Source organism: Euphorbia lathyris, chromosome 6 (genome assembly GCF_963576675.1).
Source record: "Euphorbia lathyris chromosome 6, ddEupLath1.1, whole genome shotgun sequence".
Classification (NCBI taxonomy): domain Eukaryota; kingdom Viridiplantae; phylum Streptophyta; class Magnoliopsida; order Malpighiales; family Euphorbiaceae; genus Euphorbia; species Euphorbia lathyris.
In genome coordinates, this window is record NC_088915.1 from 59179974 (window position 1) to 59202544 (window position 22571).

General features: G+C 33.0%; 1 protein-coding gene across 1 annotated transcript; it reads left to right on the forward strand.

Moving 5' to 3' along the window:
• Positions 1-541: 541 nt before the first annotated feature.
• On the forward strand, positions 542-7396 carry LOC136234029 (ras-related protein RABA1d). Its single transcript, XM_066023784.1, has 2 exons — positions 542-951; positions 6714-7396. Exons 1-2 carry the CDS (start codon positions 731-733, stop codon positions 7147-7149), a joined length of 657 nt encoding a protein of 218 aa, XP_065879856.1. The 5' UTR covers positions 542-730; the 3' UTR covers positions 7150-7396.
• The last annotated feature ends 15175 nt before the right edge of the window (positions 7397-22571 follow it).

A 22571-nucleotide genomic window follows, 5' to 3' on the forward strand; every position in this document is an offset into this window, starting at 1 on the left:
AAACTATTTGGTGGAAGAGCTTTACCTCTTGAAAAGTTTAATAAAAGTTAATATTTTACTTGTGTTAATCCTAATCTTCAACCTTCAAAATTGAGTTAAGGAGAGTAATAAAAACTAATATTTTAACTTTAATTTACTTATATCCTTTGAACTTTCAAATAATATTATTAAATTTTAACTTTTGTTTTTATCATTCTTCTTTCATTCCATGAACTTGTCGTAACTCTCACCTCCATTAATCTTTCTAACTTTCGAACAAAAACTTACAATACAAGTAATTTTTTTTAAGAAAGATTCCCATAGTTAGAAAAAAGAAAATTGCCTAGCTACACGAAAAGATTGTATAATATGACTCAATGAAATATAGCCAAATTATAAAATTAGGACTCTCATTAAAGAAAATAAAGACATAAATCTAACCATAATGTTTTCAAATGACCAAAATGCCCTCTCAAAATAAATGTACATTAAAGAAAAGAAGGTTTGAACAATGGTGTTATAGTCATTTAAGGCATCGTCCACTTTCTCCAAATTTCATCTCTGGCGTACAGAGAGGCAAGCAGACAGCGGTCTCGGCCATTTCCACACTTGACTACACAGCACAAAAAGGGGTCAAAAAGAACGCACAAAAGCTTTTAGATTATTGAGAGAGATTGAATTTGAAATTATCACCCACAAATCTCTCTTCCTGTCTCTTCATTTCTCTTAAAGCAAAGCTAGAGGAGAACTGATGGCAGGTTACAAAGCTGAAGATGACTACGATTACCTTTTCAAGGTTGTGTTGATCGGTGATTCTGGTGTGGGCAAGTCCAATCTTCTCTCAAGATTCACTCGTAATGAGTTCAGCTTGGAGTCCAAGTCCACTATTGGAGTGGAGTTCGCTACTCGCAGCTTAAACGTCGATGGCAAGGTTATTAAGGCCCAGATTTGGGATACTGCTGGCCAAGAGAGGTCTGTCTTCTGCTTTTTCTCTTTTTGCTTATCTTATTCCGGATTTTGTGATCTGAGATTTTTTTTTTTTTGATCTGGATACTTCTAGTATCTTTGAGGTCTCTCGCGTTTTTTAATTTTGAGCTTTATATGGCTAATTGTTCTGTTTTCTTAGTCCTCTTTTTAAATATTTTCTGTTATGGTCGTTTTTTCTGCTCATCTGATCTGGCTCTTCCTTTCATGGAAGGTTTCATGCATTTTTTATTTTTATTTTTTTAAGTTTTAGGCCGGTGCTTGCTGAGGAAACTGCGGTATAATGAATTACAATGGATGTTGGGGGTAATTTGAAAGTTTTAGATTGTCGAGTAAGTGGCCTTGGCAATTACAAAAACATTCATGGTTTTAGGAAGTTCTGCGTTTAGATTTGTGATGAAGGCTAGTAGATCTTGACATTTTTTGCAGCACGAGTTGGAAATTAAGCAAAACATATTCAGCTTTTTGTTTAATATAGGTCACTGTATTGGATTGGATTTGTTATAGCCGTTACACTGTACCTTTTGCGTGTTGTCTTTATATGATAAAAACACGGTCATATTTTTTTAGTTGGAGTTACATTTGCATCATGGAACTTGCTATAATTATGTAGTTGAGAGTATGGTGGAGAAGCGGATGGTATCTTTCTCCCACTGCATATGGGCTTGAAGGGTTAAGGATAGTGAGCATGCTTACTCTGTACTCAATTGAATTGAGTACTTGTAAACCATACATCACTGTAAAATCAATGTTGCTTTAGTTAGTTTTTTTAGCCTCACCGCGTGTATATATATAAATATATTTGTCACCTATATTGGGTAAATTAAGTTTATAAGATTTCATCCGAGGCAGATGGATGATGGGATTTCATTATCTCATTTTGGCTAATGCTTTGAGAATAGTCCAGAAGTTTGCATCTAAATTAATAAAGAACATAGGAAGAAGATATTGGACCAGACCTGGCGATTATATAGTTTTTCCACAAATTAGTATTATTCTTTTTTTTTATATAAAAAAATAAAATAAAAGGGAAAAAGATTTGATTATATTTGCTTTCTACAATCTGCATTTTACCTACCATGTAAAATGTAGGTTAGGAACAGCTATCTCAATTATTACACAAATATTTTTTACCTGTCATCAGTTATAGGGTAGCATTGGGAAGATCCTCTCTACTTCAGCCCGTATCTGATTAATGATATTTGTGTTAGTTATACTTTAAGGTGAACTTCAGAGTAAAGGGAGAAAACTTGCTACATGAGATGGGGCAGAAAGGATATCAAATAAAGCAAACAAAGCTACATAGAGAGAGCAATCACCCTGCCATACTTGGACCTAAGTGTTAGGTGAGCACAGGTAAAGCTATAGTCAGAGAGACCAGGAATGAGAGAGGTGATTGCATAATAATTGAATGCAAACACAAGTCTATTTGTACAAACATAGTAGAAAGTACAAACACAGTGGAATAATTCAAATATCAATTTTTTTTTGTTGATTTACAGATGAGTATCTGTGATATTCAAATATCAATTTAGAATCAGAGCACAGAGCACTAGAACTAAATAGTAAACAGAAGTGGAAGTTTATTAGATCATTGTGTTGTCAGTTGTGATGCTCTGACTCTTACTCTTCCAATTCAAACGTGTATCTTTTGTTTTCTTTCTTTGTTTTTTGTTTATTTTGGATCCTTAGATGTGTCTAATCCAAGGGTGAACATAAACCTAGAATAAAACACTTTAAAAAACTGTAAATACATACATATGCCACCGAGGTGTGCCTCTGATCTCTGTGCCTTGGCGGACAAAGGCGCGCCTAGCGCACCCCAAGGTGACTATGCCTGTCATGGAGGGCGGTGAGGCGCTAGGCCTAGAACCTTCTGCGCCATGCGCCTTTTGGCATGCCATTAATAAATATGCACTCTCCATTGGATTCTCATAAAATCATGTCATGTTGGCATGATTTCCAATTTTCACAACACAAGCTACTTTTATATACCAGAAAATTCATTTCTTATAACTTCTTGCTTCCAGTATGAAATTTGAATAAAGGGAATTGAATTGAATTTCACCCAAAATGGGGTTTCCAAACACTCTTTTAAGTTGTTATTGATTGCTCTTCTTATCCTTGGCACTATCAGTGCTAATGACTTTTCTCTTGCAGCTGATGTAGTTTTACTGCACATATTTTTCCTACTATGAACTTGTGTATTTTGTTGCATATGATAATTAAGTGAAGCTAAACTTGGATAAAGTTTCAAATAATATGAATGAAGGTTTTCAAGTCTTGCCACTATGCAGTGTGATAAGAATCTGAAGTGGGCCTAGTGATGCTATACTTCAGCACAGGAAGGATGGACCACAGACCTGGAAAGTCTACACTAGGAGAAATAAAAAATGATCCATGATAGTTTGCTGAGCTGTCTCAGTGTGAGCTGGTATAGTATACCTGGGTAGGCAGTGAGGTGGGGTAAGAAGAAAAATTATTGGCAGTTTTGTTCTGCTATTGCAGAGGCTCTGCTCCTGGTTGGGTAGAGACAAAATCCATCATTCCCGAGGGGACTAGGGGTGTATTCTCTGTCCATTTACATTTCTTGTTGCCTGATAAGCTACTCATTTTCTTCAGCAATAAAGCTCATATTTTCCTCATATTTGTGCCATAACTGTTTTGCTGTTGTGTTCTCGTCTATTATTTCCTTTGCTGTTTTATTATTGCATTGTTTCCTTTCACAGTGTTACTTGTAGGTCAAGATTAGACCATTTCTATTGCCTGGTATTTCATCTTTGGTAATTATTTTAGGATCTTTGGTGTAGGACGTTATTTCCTTTCTTTTTCTCTTAGTGTTCCACACATTATGCAAACAAAACACTAACAGTTGGCTTTCATTTGCCTAGTAGCATGGAAATTATTTTTGCTTTCTCTTGCTGTGTCAGTTATATAATCAGACCCTGTCTGTGTAGAGTGTGATCTGTTTAATCATGGACCGCTTTTCATCTTATATCATTCTCATGGAACCTATTGAACTAAAAGTTTAAGCTCATACTTTTATATTATCTCTGACACCCCACACGTGAATGCCCTTGGGCTTGAAGTGTGTATGACACAGACCTATCTTACCATGTGTTGAAATTTAATCAAAATTTATTTTACTGCACAGCAACGCTTAATACATCATTTGCCCTTGAACTTGTCCAAAAATCTTGATTGGCCCCCCTAAACTTTCAAAGTGTCCCGATAGCCCCCTCAACTTGTATAAAATGTTCAGTTAGCCCCTAAACTTGCGTAAAATGTAATCAATTGATCACTCAGTTGCAAAAAAGTAAGTTGAATGCGGAAAATGCATTGCACGTGTCTTAAAAAAAGTAAAATGACCAAGTTCGGGGTATGTGGTTCTAACATTAGAGAAGATAAGTTTTACAGATGAATAAGTAAGGACTTCGTTTTTAATCTATTCTGTGAATTACTCCCTCCGTTTCATAATAATTGTCGTTTTGAGGAAAAAAATTTGTTTCAAATTATTTGACGTTTTACACTTTTCAATAAACATTAAATGTGTTTTTTCCAACTTTGTCCTCATATAATAAGAGCAAAGAAATTTGCAGAGAAATTTAAGCATTAATTGCAAGAGGGTAATAAGGTAATGTTTAACTACTTTTTAGGCTAATTAATAGGTTTCTTAATATGTGTATAGAAACCTTAAAAGACAAATAAAATGAAACAGAGGGAGTATATAATAACATTCTAAGACATGTGAAATACATCTTCAGCATTTAACTTACTTTTTTGCAATCGAGTGATCAATTGATTATATGTTATGCAAGTTCAGGGGGCTAACTGAACATTTTATGCAAGTTGAGGGGGCTATCGAGACACTTTGAAAGTTCAGGGGGCCAATCAAACTTTTTGGACAAGTTGAGGGGGCAAATGATGTATTAAGCCGCCCAGCAATAAATACATTCCTCTTATAGTGTTCCTCTTAACAATTCTAAGAAAAGCTTTACATTGAACTTTAGAACTTGTCCCCTTACCTCAGATTTATATGTCAAACCATCAACTTTGAGGTAATTCTTCATTCTAAGAAGTTACTAAATTGTTTTGGACGCTATTACAGATTTTGTGATGATTAGAAGAGGTAGTTCTAGATGTCAGGTGCAAAAGTTATTGCGGTTCAGGCCGAGTATACTTGTCTTTCACTTTCTTATCTGGTCCCATTTGATTTCTAAACCCTAAATATGCCAACTTGCTGTACTCTCGGGTGGAAGTAAAGCCTTAGACCTTTGTTCATCCGGGATAATTAGCACCTTAATTTGACCAGCGCACTTGCTTGCTGAAAATTAGTCTATACGATCATGCCAAAATTTTGCTTTAATGCAAATTTAGTTTTGCCTCGGGTCTCTATTAGTGTCTGGAACATGATGCAATTTTATTCTACAATGAATATTAAATAAGCCAGCTTTCTAGATATTTCCTTACAACCCAATAAACAATATTGTACCTACAGTTCCATCTTTGCTAACTGTAACAGAAATATATAGACTGATGTGCATACCATACCATCCTATTACGTTGATAATATCGAATGAAAACATCGAACTCATTGGTGTTATGCCGTCTTTGCCAGCTTCTTGTTTACATTCCACGGATATGTGTATCACGTGGATACACACTTTTTCTTGCCAACTTCTATGAAAGTTCATGCTTTTCTCTTAACATATATAGGGTAGTTGTACCTGTGGTGCCTGTATGCAATAGAATAGTAGTAAAGGTTAGCACTACAGTAGTTTGCTTCTGTACACGTGCAGTGTGATGGAACTGTGTGTCAATGCATGGTGGTCATCCTGCTCTCTGGGCCTAGACACTTAGTTGTCTTTGAAGTCCTTATCATGGTGATAGCAGTCGTATATTCTTTTAGTGGTATTGGTTGACTGAATCTCAAAAGTGTTATGGAACATAATTTTATTGCTTACGTGATAGTGTTGTCAATATTGTATTCATAGATTGTTTCTAGGAGGTTGAATCATATTGGTTGTACTATTTGGTGCTTATTTAAAATTTTAAATATACTATCCATTCATGCTGTAGACTTTAATTGGGAGAGAAACCACCTAAAATGTGTCTGACTATCCTAAAGCTGTAGGATTTACATACCCAAGAAAATAATATTCTATCTATTCCAGTTATACATGAAGATGGATTACCTTTTAACCATATTTTGTATTGGAAGAAGGTTATCTGGTTTTAAAACATCCTTGGATTGTCTACTTTCTGAATACGCGAGTGTTCATCTCTGAAATTATCATTCTTGGATTTTGGAGACTTTTCTTTTGGGATATAAACTTTTTTTTGGTTGAATTATTTAAAAGGAGTTTATAAACGTTATTACTTTAGGAAAATTTATTTGAGAATTGACATTGAGGCAGAATCTTTATATATCCATATAATTGTCAGTAAATACATCATCTTCATAAACATTCTCGATTTTGAAGGCATGTGTAAAGTGCTCTCTACGAAAATAAGTGAACATCTGAGGTCTGTTCTTAAAATCTTAGAGCAGGATTAGTTACTGAACTTCCGAATCTCCTTTATTTTTCTTAAGAAATTTATAGAAGCTGTTGAATATTACGCCATGAATCCATAAGAGTAAGTTTAATTAACAGTACTGTTCTTATGTATGCTGTTGTGCTGTGCTCAAATTGTATTATTCAGTAATTTCCTCTCTTTAGCTTCTTGTTGAACTCTCAAGTTTCCTATAGGTATCGTGCCATAACCAGCGCCTACTACAGAGGAGCAGTAGGAGCATTACTTGTCTACGATGTGACTCGCCACTCTACATTTGAAAATGTTGAGAGGTGGCTAAGGGAATTGAGGGACCACACAGATCCCAACATTGTTGTCATGCTCATAGGTAATAAATCCGATCTTCGCCACCTCGTTGCTGTCTCAACCGAGGACGGGAAATCCTTTGCAGAGAGAGAGTCCCTCTGCTTCATGGAAACTTCTGCTCTCGAAGCCACTAATGTGGAGAATGCATTTGCTGAAGTGCTTACTCAGATCTACCGTATTGTAAGCAAGAAAGCAATGGAGGCTGGTGATGAGAGTGCGGCTTCAGCCGTCCCTTCCAAAGGAGAGAAAATCGATGTCAGTAAAGATGTTTCGGCCATGAAGAGAGTAGGGTGCTGCTCAAGTTAGGAGTTTATTAATTAGAATTTGCTGCAGAGATGGAGCTGGTTTGTTTTGCTGCATCTGTGTCTATTATACACCAATTATTGTGTAAAATTTTCTCAAAATGTCAACGGTAGGAGATATGGCGATTGATTTTCATTTTTATTTTGAAAGATTATGCTATATCTGTCTGACAAAGAGCTTAACTAGGAACAAGCTATTACACTATTACTGTCAAAATGGTTCTGAGTGAAGTCCAAATCTGCATTATCTATTTAGTTTGTATTGAATATTGATGTTTGGAATTACAGATTTCTGCATCAATTGTTAGGTATTTGATTCAATTAAATTGCATAGTCCTTTTCCTAAAATTTTGATCTGTTTCGTGTTATATGATCTGCAAACCGAACTTCCATCTTTTAGTTTCATTTTTCTCAGTATCAAGTTTTGTTCCTTGTCCTTCTCAACAATTTACTTGCTGATTATTTTGTATATTGTTAATTTGTCAGGGTAAATTGAATTAAAGGTCAATTTCACAGTGCCATAAGTTCAGTTTAGTTCAAATCAAAGTTTAGGTATCAAATTCAGTTCTGAAATTAGTAATATTTGATAAATTAGTATAATTTGTTGTATTCGGCTAAATTAACCCTTAATTTGAGCTAAATTACATTCATGACTTTTGAACCTTAGGATTTCTAATATTATTTTCACTAAATTTCAAGCTACGAGGTTTTCTAACATTATCCTTACTAAATTTCGAGCTACAGTAATTTTTATCTAGTGAGTGACTGATTAAGTGAATTTGGTCCATCACGGTATAAAAGTAAACTTCATCATTGATTAGGGATGACAACGGATAGGATATTCGTGAGTAATGTCAATCCTAAATACTTATACTTTTTTAATTTGCAGGTACTTGCTATTCTTACCCTAAGAATCAATACATAAAACAAAAAATATTACAAATTTAACAAAGTATATATTTAATAAATAAATAATCAATCTAAAAATTGAATAAATTGAACCTTAATCAATAAAAATAAAGTAAGATAATATATCACTCAATGGTTGAAGAACGAAAGGTTGGAGTTTAAATCCCACATCTTACATCTAATTTTTTTAATATATAAAAGATTAAAATCCCACATCTTAGATAGATGAGATTAAAATTCATTATAGCCCTAACTATAAAATTGATCTCATGTTCAAACTAAAATAAACAATAATGATAAAAGAATAAAATGACAACAAAAGAGAAATTAAAAATTAGAGTAGAAAAAACGAAAATAGATGAGCAGATGATGTAATCGGCTCTTTTTCTTCAACTCCTTGTAAGTTTTCCTTGTGTCACTCTTTCAACTGAATAATGAATTCAGAGAAGTCTGAAATATTTCCAAGATGTTTATTTCGTCCCTTTTATGTTACACCATCTACTCTCTAAAATTAATGTATTTATAGGAAAAAAAAAGAGTCATAATCGGAGTAGGTTTGCATATCTTCCATCTTTGGAGTTATTGCATCTTTAATTTCGGACATGTTTTAGTCCGAATTTTGAAAATGATTTTTATTATTATTATTATCATAGATTGAACCTTTATGTTTTAGATTTTCAATTCAACTTAAATCACATCAATCTGAGGTCGTAGGAAAAGAAGTTATACCAAAATACTAAGTATCGCTTAAATTTGGAAACTTACTCATTCGCACTCCAGGTCAACGACTAGATAATGAAGTCGGCGACCTGCCCTCTATATCAAATACAATCTTCCCCTCCTTTGATCAACACTCGATTTTGACTCCAAATTAGCTTCATAAATCATCAAAAACTGAGGAGAATAAAAAAAATGATACCCGTAAACATATATTTATAAAATGGCTAACATTTAAATATGAATTTAAACCTAAATGCATTAATTTATTACTCAAAATCAAGAAAAAGATGCATGAAATGTAACTAATACAAATCCATATTCTAAGAATAACAACTTTGAAAGTTCATAAAAATCAAAGTTAAAGGATTACATATTCCTTGATTCCCAATCTAAAACTTTAGAGATAGTTTTGGTTACTAAGGAGATCTTAAAAGCATAAAACCAAACCCAAAATAACATTATTTCAATTCTAAAGAACTCAAGTGGTCATAAACTTTGTCCATAATCCTTGAAAAAATCCATTTCTGGTTTAGATAATAGACATTGAGTGAGTCCAACTAGTTTTGATAATTAGTTTATGCAATGGAAAAAAAGAGTAGAAGAAAGAGGAAATGAAGAGGATTTGGGGATTAAATGAGAGCATTTTTGTCTTTGCAAACCATTTCGATGACATGGCAAGAAAAATCAACACGTGGCTTAGGTAGAGTAGAGTCAAACTTTCAGCGCGTGCTTATCAGGCTTCTTTTATTTGTCCGGATCTCTCATAAAAAGAGATCAACTGCATGTCATTTGTGGAGTTGAGGTGGCTAAATGATCGGCCACTAAGTTCAAGTGGCCAAATGACAAAATGATCAACTTCAAGAAGTTGGAGAAGAGTTTGGTCAAACAAATTTACAGTGAAAATAATATGAAAAAATAAATTTTTTTTTTCTGTTATAAATAATATGAAATAGATGAATTAAAATAAAGTGGAATAACCTAATAATGAAGATAAAGAAAGTAGATATTAGGCCTAATGCTTCCCCAGTCCCTTAACTTGTCCAAATTGGTCACTTTACCCCCTCAACTCATCGAATGTCCTATTTACCCCATTAACTCCATAAAAATGGTATTTCTCACCCCCTCAACTTGTCCATTTATCCCTCCAACTCATAGAATGTTCTATTTACCCCCTTAACTCCATAAAAGTGGTATTTTTCATCCCTTACAATTCGTTATCGAAGCCTAAATTGATAACTTTTTTTAAACGTTGAACCTATATTTATGCTATTTTGTAAGTGGAACCTAAATTGGTACTTCCCCAAAAATCATAGGCCTATTTTGGTACATTAACTTGTTTATATTAATGTTCTTGTTATTTGTATTTTTTATTCGTTCTTTCTCTTTTCAACTTTTTTTACTACTATAAATGGATAAGAAATACCATTTTTATGGAGTTAAGAGGGTAAATAGGATCATAAGTGGTGAGAAATACCACTTTTATGGAGTTAAGAGGGTAAATAGGATATTCGATGAGTTGAGAAGGGGTAAAATGACAAATTTGGACAAGTTAAGGGGGTGAGAAATACCATTTTTATGGAGTTAAAGGGGTAAATAGGACATTCGATGAGTTGGAGGGGTAAAATGACCAATTTGGATAAGTTAAGTGGGCTAGAGAAGCATTAAGCCTAGATATTACCCATAAATAGGATGCGAAAGTACCATTCTACTTTTAAATTGGAAGGTGAGGCAGTTCCTACTATATTGAATCTTGTGGATTTCTCTTTGCTATTGGGCTTCTTAAAATTGGACGGGCTTTAGAAAATGAATTGTATCTTTGTATGGACTTGGTCCGGAACAGCTTTTATTATTATTATTAAGGGAAAATTATACAGAAATTCATCTTTGAAAAACTATTTACAACTATGTCAAATCATAATTTTGGATTATGTCAAACTAGTAAAATCAGTACTTTTAATATACTTTTAGGATTGGAATTTATAAATTAGAAGTCTGAATATATTTTCTAAGGTTTATGATTTATGAATTAGAGTCTACAATTTTTAAATTATAGTGTAAAATTATAATTTATAGAGAATAATGACATATTAAGAATTAAGTTTGAAGATGAGTTAGTTTTTATCTCTAAGCTGGGCTCTATTTTAACTACGTTTGTTCATCACATCTAGTAATGAAGGGGACGATTTATAAATTAATTTAAGAAGAGGAACCATTTATAGAGTGACGCTATGGTGACTTTGCATGTGACGTTAGTAGGCTATGCACGTGTTAGCTTTATGTTGGGTTGCAAATTCAAACAAGTTAATCCCATTAATTAATATCAATTTTAATATATAGTTGGGATTGAAAGGCTATTTCATAATATAATATCTTAAGATATTAATTAATATTCCCTTCGACACCTATTAAAACAACCAAGTGACTGAAATGAATATGGATCTCGATGTCAAGGAGTTAAAATCTAATATTTGAAAAATGATTTTGATCCAATCCTAATAACCATATTTCTTACATAATAGTATGTGTTTAGAGACTATTGATATAGTCTATCAATCTAAGAATTTATGGCATAGATAAAGTTGGCCCAATATTATCCGTTTCTCCTCAAATTGTTTCGAAAAGCTTAGTGACCTTTAAACTTTTGAAGCATTTTTTGGTGCCTTAAAGAATTAATAACTACTCCAATCCTTCTTGTTAAGACGGACATAGTAGCATCTATTACACGTGTCCATTATCAGCTATAACCATTATATGTATCTTAAACTCTCCCAACTAGTCTATTCTAAATAGTCTACTGTGATACATGCGCTCTTATTAGGTCTATCTAATATCAGCATTTTAACTAAAATTGAGTTTCGTCTCACAATTCATAGGTGCGCTCTAGGAGCCATTATGACTGCCCAATTTTAGATAGTAATCTACTCGTATAAATACTGAGAACCAAATCGTAATCTCAAAGTGATCCTTTAATTTGCGATATCAAGTCCAGGATGAGGCACAGTTCTGTCACCTTCATCTGTTGGTCGGACATTTCTTGATCTCTTAATGAAATAATAAGATCGAATAAGCAACGCCAATTGCTTCATTCGGGTGTACCCACGCTTCTCAACTTCACTAATCAAGTGGCCTGTGATATATTCTCTCCCATAGGATAGTGGCAATCCCTGGACTTCATTCATGGTCCCTTAGTGTGATTCAGGACATACATGGCTAACCCATACTTGGCACCAATTTAGTGGCCCGTTGGGCGATAATAAAGCATGTCATGTCTCACATAGGTCTCATAGTGATTTTGGGTCTAAGGACTCAAACTATGAGCATTATATGAGAACTACTTATGACATTGATACCATATGGTGTTCTCATAGCGGATCATCCAGAGTTTACTGGATTATAAACCCTTATGCCATTGGTTTGACACTCCATGTCTGTAACTGGTCAAACACCATTACAACCAAGCCATATACTAATCTTTTGTTCATTATCATTTCCATCTTAAGAACAGACTAGAGATATCTAGATTAGTATCATATTGCCTCACAGTTTCACTTGCCCGGATCCTTAACCCATCAAACCTGATCAGATACCTAATCAAGTATACTCCGTTAAGTTTATTCTCATAAGTGAATTGACAAAATATGTTGTTGTCTTACAATTAGCTAGATATATGATATGAACCTAAAAAGTTCATATTTTAAGTACCTTAATATCGTGTTTTATTAAATAATCCAAGTATTCATTAATAAATTCATGTATTATATCTCCATTATGTGTTTTATTTTACCTTTCAGGTACTTAAAATGAGTTAGGATAAAATTGCCCCTACAATTGCAAAGGAGCCAAGCTTATGAAGAAAGTTGAAATTCCAGATTGCGCGAGCGCGCAATTTCTAGATTTTTCACAGATGCTGCAGCATAAATTTTTCTTCCCAGATTTAAAGATCATAACATTCCAGAAACATTCCAAAAGACGTATCTTCTCTCAAAAATTGCATCTTATCATCCCAAAAGACACGTCCTTCTAAAAAGGTGTCTTGGAAAGACATGTCCTAATGGAGGGGTGCTTTCATTTCCTTTTTTAAAGAAGCCAAATACAGAATCAGATATACAGAGAAAACATCTGATAATTGTTACAGAAGAATTAGAGAGAAACTCATCAGTTACAAGTGAATTTTGGAAAAGAGATATCAAGAAAGAAGAAGAAGACTACATGTAAAGATAGAGAGATCATCATTCCCTTTAACTTCATTCTTTCTTTCTTGAATCTCTATATTTATGTTTAATGTTATGTTGATATTTATGAATTACAATTTTTCAATCAAATCAATATTCAAGTGTTCTTTATTTACTATAGTAAATTCCATTACAGAGTTTCCTTATATGAATGTTTTCAAGCTTTTCATATATTGATATTCTTAAGTTAGGAAACAGATTGAGAAATTGATCTAAACTAAGATTATAAGGAATCGATCATTCGATATTCACTAGAAAGATTGGGTTTATTGAATGATTTGCCGTATGTTAACTTATATACTTGTAATTTCATATGACAGTAAAATTAATTGTCTAAGTGAGAACTAGGAATTAATGCTTCATATGAACTTATAAAGGACTCTGATTTAGCTCGAGAGAGTAAGTTGGAAACTATAATTAACTTAGCCTGTAATTTTAGAATAAATATTTATAAAAACATACTTTAAGTACATTCATTCCATTTCATTTCCATCAAATTCATTTATTTACAAAAATTGTTCCTAGTTTACTTTAGATTAGTTTAGATTTTTAGAATTAGATAACTTAAACCAACAACATTCAGATTTACCGTCAGTAAAAGAAACAAATAAAAGTGATAGAGGGTAATAACTTTGTTCCTCGTGTGATCAATATCTTTTATTACTATAAGGAAACCGTGCACTTGTGGAAATTCCTCAACAATATAATGTCTCAGGACTAGGGCATACTCCAACAGAAGAGGAATATGAGACCAAGGAACATGAAAAAGTCGAACATATCAGGTGTAAAGTGCTTCAACTTCCTACAAAAAGGGAATTTCGTAAAATATTACATGGCCCCTAAAGTACAATTAGTTAACTCAAGTGTGAGTGAATAAATGTATCCAATATTGTTCTATGAATCGAATTCGATCCTTTGTATATTGTTGATTCAGGTGCAACAGACCATGTGACAAAGGACAAAGATGCATTTGTTCAATTTCAGCAGGTGCCAACTCGAACCAAGTGGATCTATGTGGGGGGAAGTTGAAGAATTGAAGTCCATTGGCATCAGAGTTTGTAGATTAGATATGCGAGGTGGTCAAACTATAATTCTTCAAAATGTCCTCTATGCTCTTAAAATTCAGAGGAATATTTTCTATGTAACATCCTTTTTGAACCTTGGGTTCAATTTTTATTTTAGTGATAATAGTTTAATATTGTGTTTGAATGATGAATATTTTGGTTCTAGTTACCTTGTAAATAGTTTAAAAAGTTTGGATATTGATTTAAATATTAATAATAGTTTTCCCTCCACATGTCTTATTATTATTTTTTCTTCTTATATGAATGATAAAGATGTTAAGTAGTGGCATGTTAGGTTTAATCACATAGGCTAGGATCGAATGAGTCAATCAGTAAATAAGGCCTATTAGGTAGTTTTAGTAAAGTTGAATTACCTCCATGGGAATCACATGCCTTAAGAGAAAGATTTTAGAAAACCATTTGGGAAGGATGTTAATGCATAATTTTCTTTGGAACTAATTCACTCAGATGTCTGTGGTACAATGAATATGAGAGCTAGGCATGGGGTCCACTACTTCATCACTTTTATAGATGACTATACCGGGTATGGTCACGTCTGTTTGATGTCTCACAAATCTGAAGCACTTAGCGCTATTTCAAAAAGTTTATGAACTTCATCGAGGATGAAATAGAAAGAAAGATTAAAGCTTTAAGAATTGACCGTGGTCGAGAATATCTCTCAGATGAGTTTAAATATTTATATGATGAGAAAGGGATAGAACACCAATTGTATATTCCATACACTCTGTAGTAAAATGGTATTGTTGAGAGGAGAAATCAAACTCTCGTTAATACAGTTAGGTCTATGATGGCTGAAGCAAACTTGCCCATCTCTTATTCAGGAGATGCTTTATTCACAACAATATATGTCCTAAACTGAGTGCCCTCTAAGATTGTGACATCTACTCCATATGAGTTATGGACTAGTCGTAAACCTGACTTAAGTATGCTTAAACCATAGGGTTGCACTACTTTAGCCCATGATACCTCGAGCAAGTTTTTTGAGAGGTAAAAAATGTATCTTTAGAAGGTACCCTAACGTTTAAAAAGGATATGTTCTAGTGGGAGAAAATTAGGAAGGTCATATGATATAAATTGACTCACAAGATGTTGTCTTTATAGAGGAAGAGTTCTCTAAGTTAGGGCCAATAGATCATAATCTCAACTTGTTTGAGAAAGTTGATTCAAATAGACCTCTCCATTCGAGTGGGAGGAATTTTGAGGATGAGTAAAGACTTTACAAAACTCAAGACCTTGATCAAGTACAAGAACTTGGTATCGAACCTAAAAAAACATTTCAAATATGATAGATCCTAACTCAAGTGGGAGCGTGATTCCTGACTGCAATGAGAATATGGAACACAGTCTAAGACAAAAAAAATTATAGGTTACCATGAGTATATGAGATATGTTTATAAGGACTCAGAGCCACATCCTACTAACAGATAGAAAGTCAAACGTCGATGATATAATATTGAAGGCAAGACTCTTTTAGTTATTTAAGGCGACGAGGTGCATAGAAATGGAATCACTATTTTGCCCCAAAAAAGACAAGTGTATTAAAATGATGCAGGAGGAAATGGAATCTATCAGATCAAACCAAGTTTTGTAGTTGGTTGATCTACCAGAAGGATGCATAATCATTGGGAAAGGTGGATGGTAGTATCGAGAGATACAAAGCCCGTATGACCGCTAAAAGTTATACTCCATATAACGGATAGACTTTGATAAGACATTCTCACATGTTGTAAGGTTCACATCAATCAGATTGATCCTAGATATAATGGCAAGTTTGGACCTAGAGCTACTTCATATGGATCTAAAGACTACTTTTCTCAATGGAAAATTAGACAAATAAATCTATATGGAACAATATGTTGGTTTCGTCGAACAAGGTAGTGAATAAAAAGTTTACAATTGATTAAATCAATTTATGGCCTCAAACAATCTTTTGGACAATGGTACATTTGGATGTTACAATGAGATGATATCAGATCATTTCAAATTGATGGAAGAAGAGCATTTTGTTTACACAAAGAGCTCGGGTAGAAAATTTATCATCAGGACACTAAATGTAGATGACATCATTATATCAAGAAACAATGTCAAGTATGAGAACCAAGTCAAGGCTTGGCTCAACTCAAGTTTTGAGATAAAAGATTTGTGAGAAGCATCATATATTCTCAAAGTTAAGATTTCGAGAGACCGATGGAAGTACATGTTGGCACTATCTCAACAAACTTATGTCAACAAAATTCTATCGGTTTAACATGCGAAACTGCAAGCCCTTAGATAGCCCAATGTCAAAGGATTCAATCCTTAGTACTGACATGTGTCCCCAAACACAACAAGAAAAAGGACTATATGGAAAGAGTAACTTACGCAAGTGTCATAGACAACTTGATGTACACAATGCTGTGTACAAGACCCGATATCTGTCACCATGTTGGGATGGTGAGTATATATCAAGCCAACCCGGGACAAGCACATTAATTGTTCAACTGCTAAGATCATACTGAGGTATCTCAAAGAAACTACCGATTATTCTCTATGTTATCAAGGCAAAGATCTCCGATACAGAGGATACACAGATGCTAATTGGGCAAAATATCTAGACGAGAGGAAGTCAAGACCACTGATGGGTGTCGAATCCACCAGATAAATAATTGTCACAGACCGAACTACTGGTTTGTAGAAATGGTAAGTAAAGATCGTACCCGAAGGATTATACTGATTCAATACGTATATAACTAAATCTAATTAATGTAAATTGGGGGGTGGGAAATGATTGTTTGGTGGTTGACTTGAAATAAGCTCCGCGAAATTGAAATGAAATTAAACTTGGTGATTACTATATGAGAGAATATCGATCAAGGGATATTCGCAGGCATAACAATTATTTCCTTGTTGATCATTGAAAGTGAGATGATATCATAATTAACATGATCTGGATTGGTTATAGTCGTTCCTTATTCATTCCCGACCTAATCATTCCTTAATTGTAAAGCAAATCCTAGAGCACCTAAAGACAACCCCCTATTCGGCCAGACAGTTCTAGCTTAGCGCTTAGAATTTAATCTGTCGAAAGCATTAGGGATTAGAAGGACCCAATCTAAGCTAACCGAATTCTTAGCGATTTCGATTTAAACCAAGTCACACATTTATGCGCTTGAACATAGTTAGGATTTTGGATGATTACAAATCCTATGGCCTAACGTTGTTTCAATAAATGAAAAAACCGAAGCCCGGCCGAACTGTGGCCTTAACTTTCATTGAAGGTCTGATTTTATAGATTAATAAATATGTGAACAGATCAAATAAAATTAGATTACTGAAATTAAGAACAACAATCTCACAATTGGAAATAATGCTAGCCTTTGATTAATCCCTTAATCGATAGAGGAAATTAGCTACGCATAGTCATGAATCGACTATGATAGCTTACAAAGGCAAAAATGGTGAATGTAAAGTAATATGAAAATAATGCCGAAGCCTACAAAACCCTAACAATGAAGATAAAATTGTCAAATCAAAAGTGAATCCCCAAAAATAATGGTGGAGTTCCTTTATAGTGTTGGTTACAAAAATCTTCAATCTTCTGAGTTCCTTCCTTGATTTCAGGGATTTTCTTCGTTCAAAACATGTTGTTGAGACTGTGGAGATAAGTTAGTTTCTGATTCTGCTGACTTGGCGATTTGAATAAGTTGGCCCCCTTAGTCTTGGCCAAGACTAAACCAGTGGCGATCGAAAAACTGAACTTTGAGTGAAAAAGGTCCAAAACAGCCTTCCAAGCATTCTTTTCTCCAATTTGATCCCTGAAAGCACTTATGCAATAAAACAAGTAAAAAGGCCCAAAATGACACAAATAAAGGGGAAACATCCATAAAAAGGACCTAGTAAACTTGCCATTTTGGACACTTATCAACCACACTACATTTTTATTGGAAATGAGGCTATATCATAAAGTAGAAAGAAACAAACGTGTGTAGCATTGTCCACTATGGAAGCAGAGCATGTCATACTCGTCTGCAACATAAGAGACAGTGTGGTTCAAAAGATTCATGAATCATCTGAATCTAACCACCTCCAATACTCGCAATGATAAATAGTGATAATCAATCTGCTATTGCATTTTCCAAAGATTAAATATTCTATGGCAAGAAAAAACGTATAGAGATTAAGTATCACATTGTTAGAGATTTGATCACACATAAAGAATTTAATATGAAGTATATGTCTACTCATGATACGGTGGATGATCCCCTTACAAAACCAGTCAAGAGAGATGCTTATGTAAACTATAGTAGATCCCCAAATTGCTTACGGTATAAACATACCTTTATTTTCCATGTATTTGTAAGAACATGATTATTCAATAAAGTCTTCGGAACTTTTTCAATACACTAGCACATATGTTATTTATTAATATTTGCTATTAAAATTTATTATGCATGACGGACAGAGAAGTAACTCACTCACACACATGTTTACCCTTATCTTGTCACATGGTGATAAGAGGAGTAAGGATGAGACTGTTTTGAGTGAATCGAGAGCTATCTCAATAAACTAAAGTCGCACTAGATAAAGGATAAAAGTAGTTTCATTTAAAGTGAGAGATGGTTGTGTACGTATATCATGTCGTACAAACATATTAGAGGCTTATATGGTAACAAGTTAGAAGTAACTTGAGATCTTCTTTCCTTACAACCAAAAGTAGTTTCTATGCAGTGTAGATTGATGTTAGATGTGTTTGGCATATCTAAACTAAAACGTCAGCATGTTGTTTTTACTTTGAGAAAGACATGCTCTCCTTTTAATAACACAAGGATAGAACACCATGACAAAAGTATCCATACCATGTGTGCCTTGCGACCACGTGATGGAAGAAATTTAAACATAATGGATCTCCACTTTTTCTAGTGTGAGACTCACGTTACATTTGATTTATCCTTAGAAACCTTAACTCTTTTTAAAATTATGATATGTTCCGACTTATCTTTGAAGGAAATTTTGAAGGTCATAAGATAATACGAACTGTAAAAAGATATGACCATTTAAGTGAATTAAATCATGATGGAAGGAACTGAGCAAGAGTGAAATAACTCAATTTGATCACATCTAAGTGTTTCTATTTGTCACTATTCAGACATTTATGCATATGTGCATATTTGTGAGAATAGAAAACTGTAAATAAGATCAGAAAAATTACATGTGGATGTGAGATGGATTATAGGGTAAGGCATATGACCTGTCACAGTACATGTTCAACCTGTAAAACTATATATCTTAAACAAGTATATAGTACTAAGTTTGAAATATGCTTTTCAAGATGCTATATATCTCCAATGAGTATATAGCACTATAGTTCTCTAGTGTATGTCGGTCGTACGAACTATTTATGAGTGTGGAGATCGAGAAAGAGATAAGAATAAGTTTTATTAATTATATACGAGTGGAAGATGTTGGAAATATATTCGGGTATGAGCCGAATATATAAGCCTACTCATTAATGGACTGGGCCGAATCTTAATATATAGAAAGGAGATTAGAGTTTCACCGTAAGCCCTGCATATATGTATATAGTTAGGCCCCGTTTGGTACACTGTATTGAACATTGTAATGAAATGCCCATTACAATGGATGCTCATTACCATGTTTGGATTAGTCATATTGTTTTTGTCATAATGGAATTACAATTACATCACTCAATTTTTCTTTACAAATTTATGTAATGGGGATTACATAAAAAAATAAGCATGAATTCCCATTACGACTAGTCCTAATATATATATTTTATTATTTATATTTATTATCCACAATTCTTATTAAACGATAAAACATAAAATGAAAAAAATATGAAAAATACAAAGAACGGGGAAAATGTGCAAAACCAAAAAACACGAAAAATGGAAAAATATGAAAAACGAGAAAAGACATGAAGCTCGAAAACCGAAAAATGAGAAAAAATGTGAAAGATGTGGAAAACGTGAAAATGCGGAAATAGAAAAATGGAAAAATGTGGAAAACTAAAAACGTGAAAAACACGAAAAATACAAAAAACATAAAAAATATGAAAACGTTAAAAACGAACAAAAACTAACAAGTTCTTAACCATCATATATGGATTATGTTCCCATGCGTATAAAATTTTGAGAATAATTGAAGTTTATACATTAGATGAAGCAAACGTAAGTATTGTAATAGTAATTACATTTCACTATTTTAAAAAAAAAAAAATTATCAACCAAACATTGTAATGGAATCACTATTACATTGCATTACAACTTTTTCGCATTACATCGTACCAAACATGACCTTTTAGGGTTTTATATAAACCTTAACCTTGCCTCATTAAGCTAACCGGAAACCATAAGCAAGTCTATAATAACATAGTGCCCATGTAGATATTATCCGCTTTGCCTAAAATCCAACATTTTGGACCTCACGAATTTAAAACGCGTCTTTATGTATTTGGTTTCTACCTTACTAATAAGTCACATTCACACTCTCTGTATTTCCGATGTGGGATTCAGTTCATTTTCGTGCCATCACTATCCTCTTAAAATCGCTCATTGCTCAGGCCTTCTACCTCGACACTATCCACTTTAAACCAGGTCATTACAATTTACTGCTTATGAGATAAAGACAAAAAGTTTCCCCTCTCCCATGCTATCCAATTATATTCCTAGTAATAAAGGTATTTCTTAATTTTTATATGGAAGGTGCATGTTTCGAGTCTTTATGAAACCAATACTATACCTTTTGAAGTTTAATTTTTTTTAATATATACATTAAAATTTTGATGAATCTAGTCAAAAGGGTATCTTCATATCTTGATCTATCAATTTTGTCTTACATGAATTATCTCATAAGTCATATGTTAAATTATATTTCATTTTTGAGAATGAACTTAGGAAATACTTAATTTGGATAAAGTTTATTCATCAATTGTAAAGTTTAAGAAATCAAGTGATACTTTTTTAGCTTTGACTAGATATTTATTATAAATTCTTATTTAAAAACTGTAATTGGTCCCACTTTCAACCCTCCCTAACCACTCCTAGTTATATATATAAAAGATAGGTAATAATTTTAATAAAATTAATAACCATGTGCAAATGAATAAAATACACTGAATTGTTTAGTATATTATATAATTAATAGAGGTGGCAAATGTGGAATATTATCCAGCTATGATATGATTCACCTAAAAGTCAAAACCTTTAGGTAATTGATATTTGAAATTGTGGTTTTGGGCAGTCAATCATTTGAATCTAATCCAAATCATAAGAATCAGAATCCTCATCCTTCTCCAATGCTTTTTTTTTTTTTTATTTAAGAGAAATGCATTAATGAACCTCAATCGGATAATAAGTACATGAAAAGCAAAACTCGAAATACTATAATAAAATTAAGGACAAGAGCCTATATGGGAGTGTCGAGCAAAGGCATGAGTCTATTTATATTCCAACATGCATTTACATATAAACTTTCATACAATCGGCCAATTATAACATGAATTTGGCACAATAATTAATAGGTCTGTTAATTCGGAATTCGATTCGAACTTGAGCACAACGAAACTCGACTAGAAATTTCGTGAGGAAATTCGATTATAGATTAATAAACAAGTTCATAAACGAACTCGATTATAATGTTCATAAACAAGTTTGTAAGTGAATTTTGTTCGATTATTTTTTTTTAATAATAATATTTCAATTAAAGAGAAAATATAAAACAACGTAATTTTTTTAGGTTTTTAAAAAATTATATGGTTTTATATTAATTTTTCTTTGAAATGGATACAATTAATGAGCCGCCCATGGATGGCTCACATAAGATATCAAATTTGAACTCGTCAATTTTCAAACAAATTGAATATGAAAAGATCAAAGCTCGACTTGACCCAAGCATAATCCTAATAATTAGGCATCTATATTCTATATAAAACAGTAACGATGGAGCTGAGGTGTCACTTCCTCATTTTTTACTGATAAAAAATATAATAAAAAATATAATATATTAACTTTAGTTATATTATTATATTTATTTATAAAAAGATTATTTTATCCGTATTATATCTAAGAGTTCTACAGAATTTAAATTAATCCCTAAAATCTCTCTAATTCTCTGCATATCTATCTATATATATAATATAAAACAGTAACGATAGAGCTGAGGTGTCACTCCCTCCTTTTTTACTGATAAAAAATATAATAAAAAATATAATATATTAACTTGAGTTATATTATTATATTTATTTATAAAAAGATTATTTTATCTGTACTATATCTAAGAGTTCTACAGAATTTAAATTAATCTCTAAAATCTCTCTAATTCTCTGCATATCTATATCTAAAAGTTCTACATAATTTAAATTAGTCCCTAAAATCTCTCTATTTCTTTGCATATCTATATATAATAGGCAAAAAGCATCCTGAGGCCCCTGATCTTTCATTGTTTGGTGTATTAAGCCCTCGATCTTTTATTTAGACACATTA

What these genes read in the sequence shown, in the direction of transcription:
- LOC136234029 (XM_066023784.1), top strand. Translation starts at nt 731, where the DNA reads ATGGCAGGTTACAAAGCTGAAGATGACTACGATTACCTTTTCAAGGTT. An exon ending in GATACTGCTGGCCAAGAGAG is followed by an intron (nt 952 to 6,713) that starts GTCTGTCTTCTG and finishes AGTTTCCTATAG; the next exon opens with GTATCGTGCCATAACCAGCG.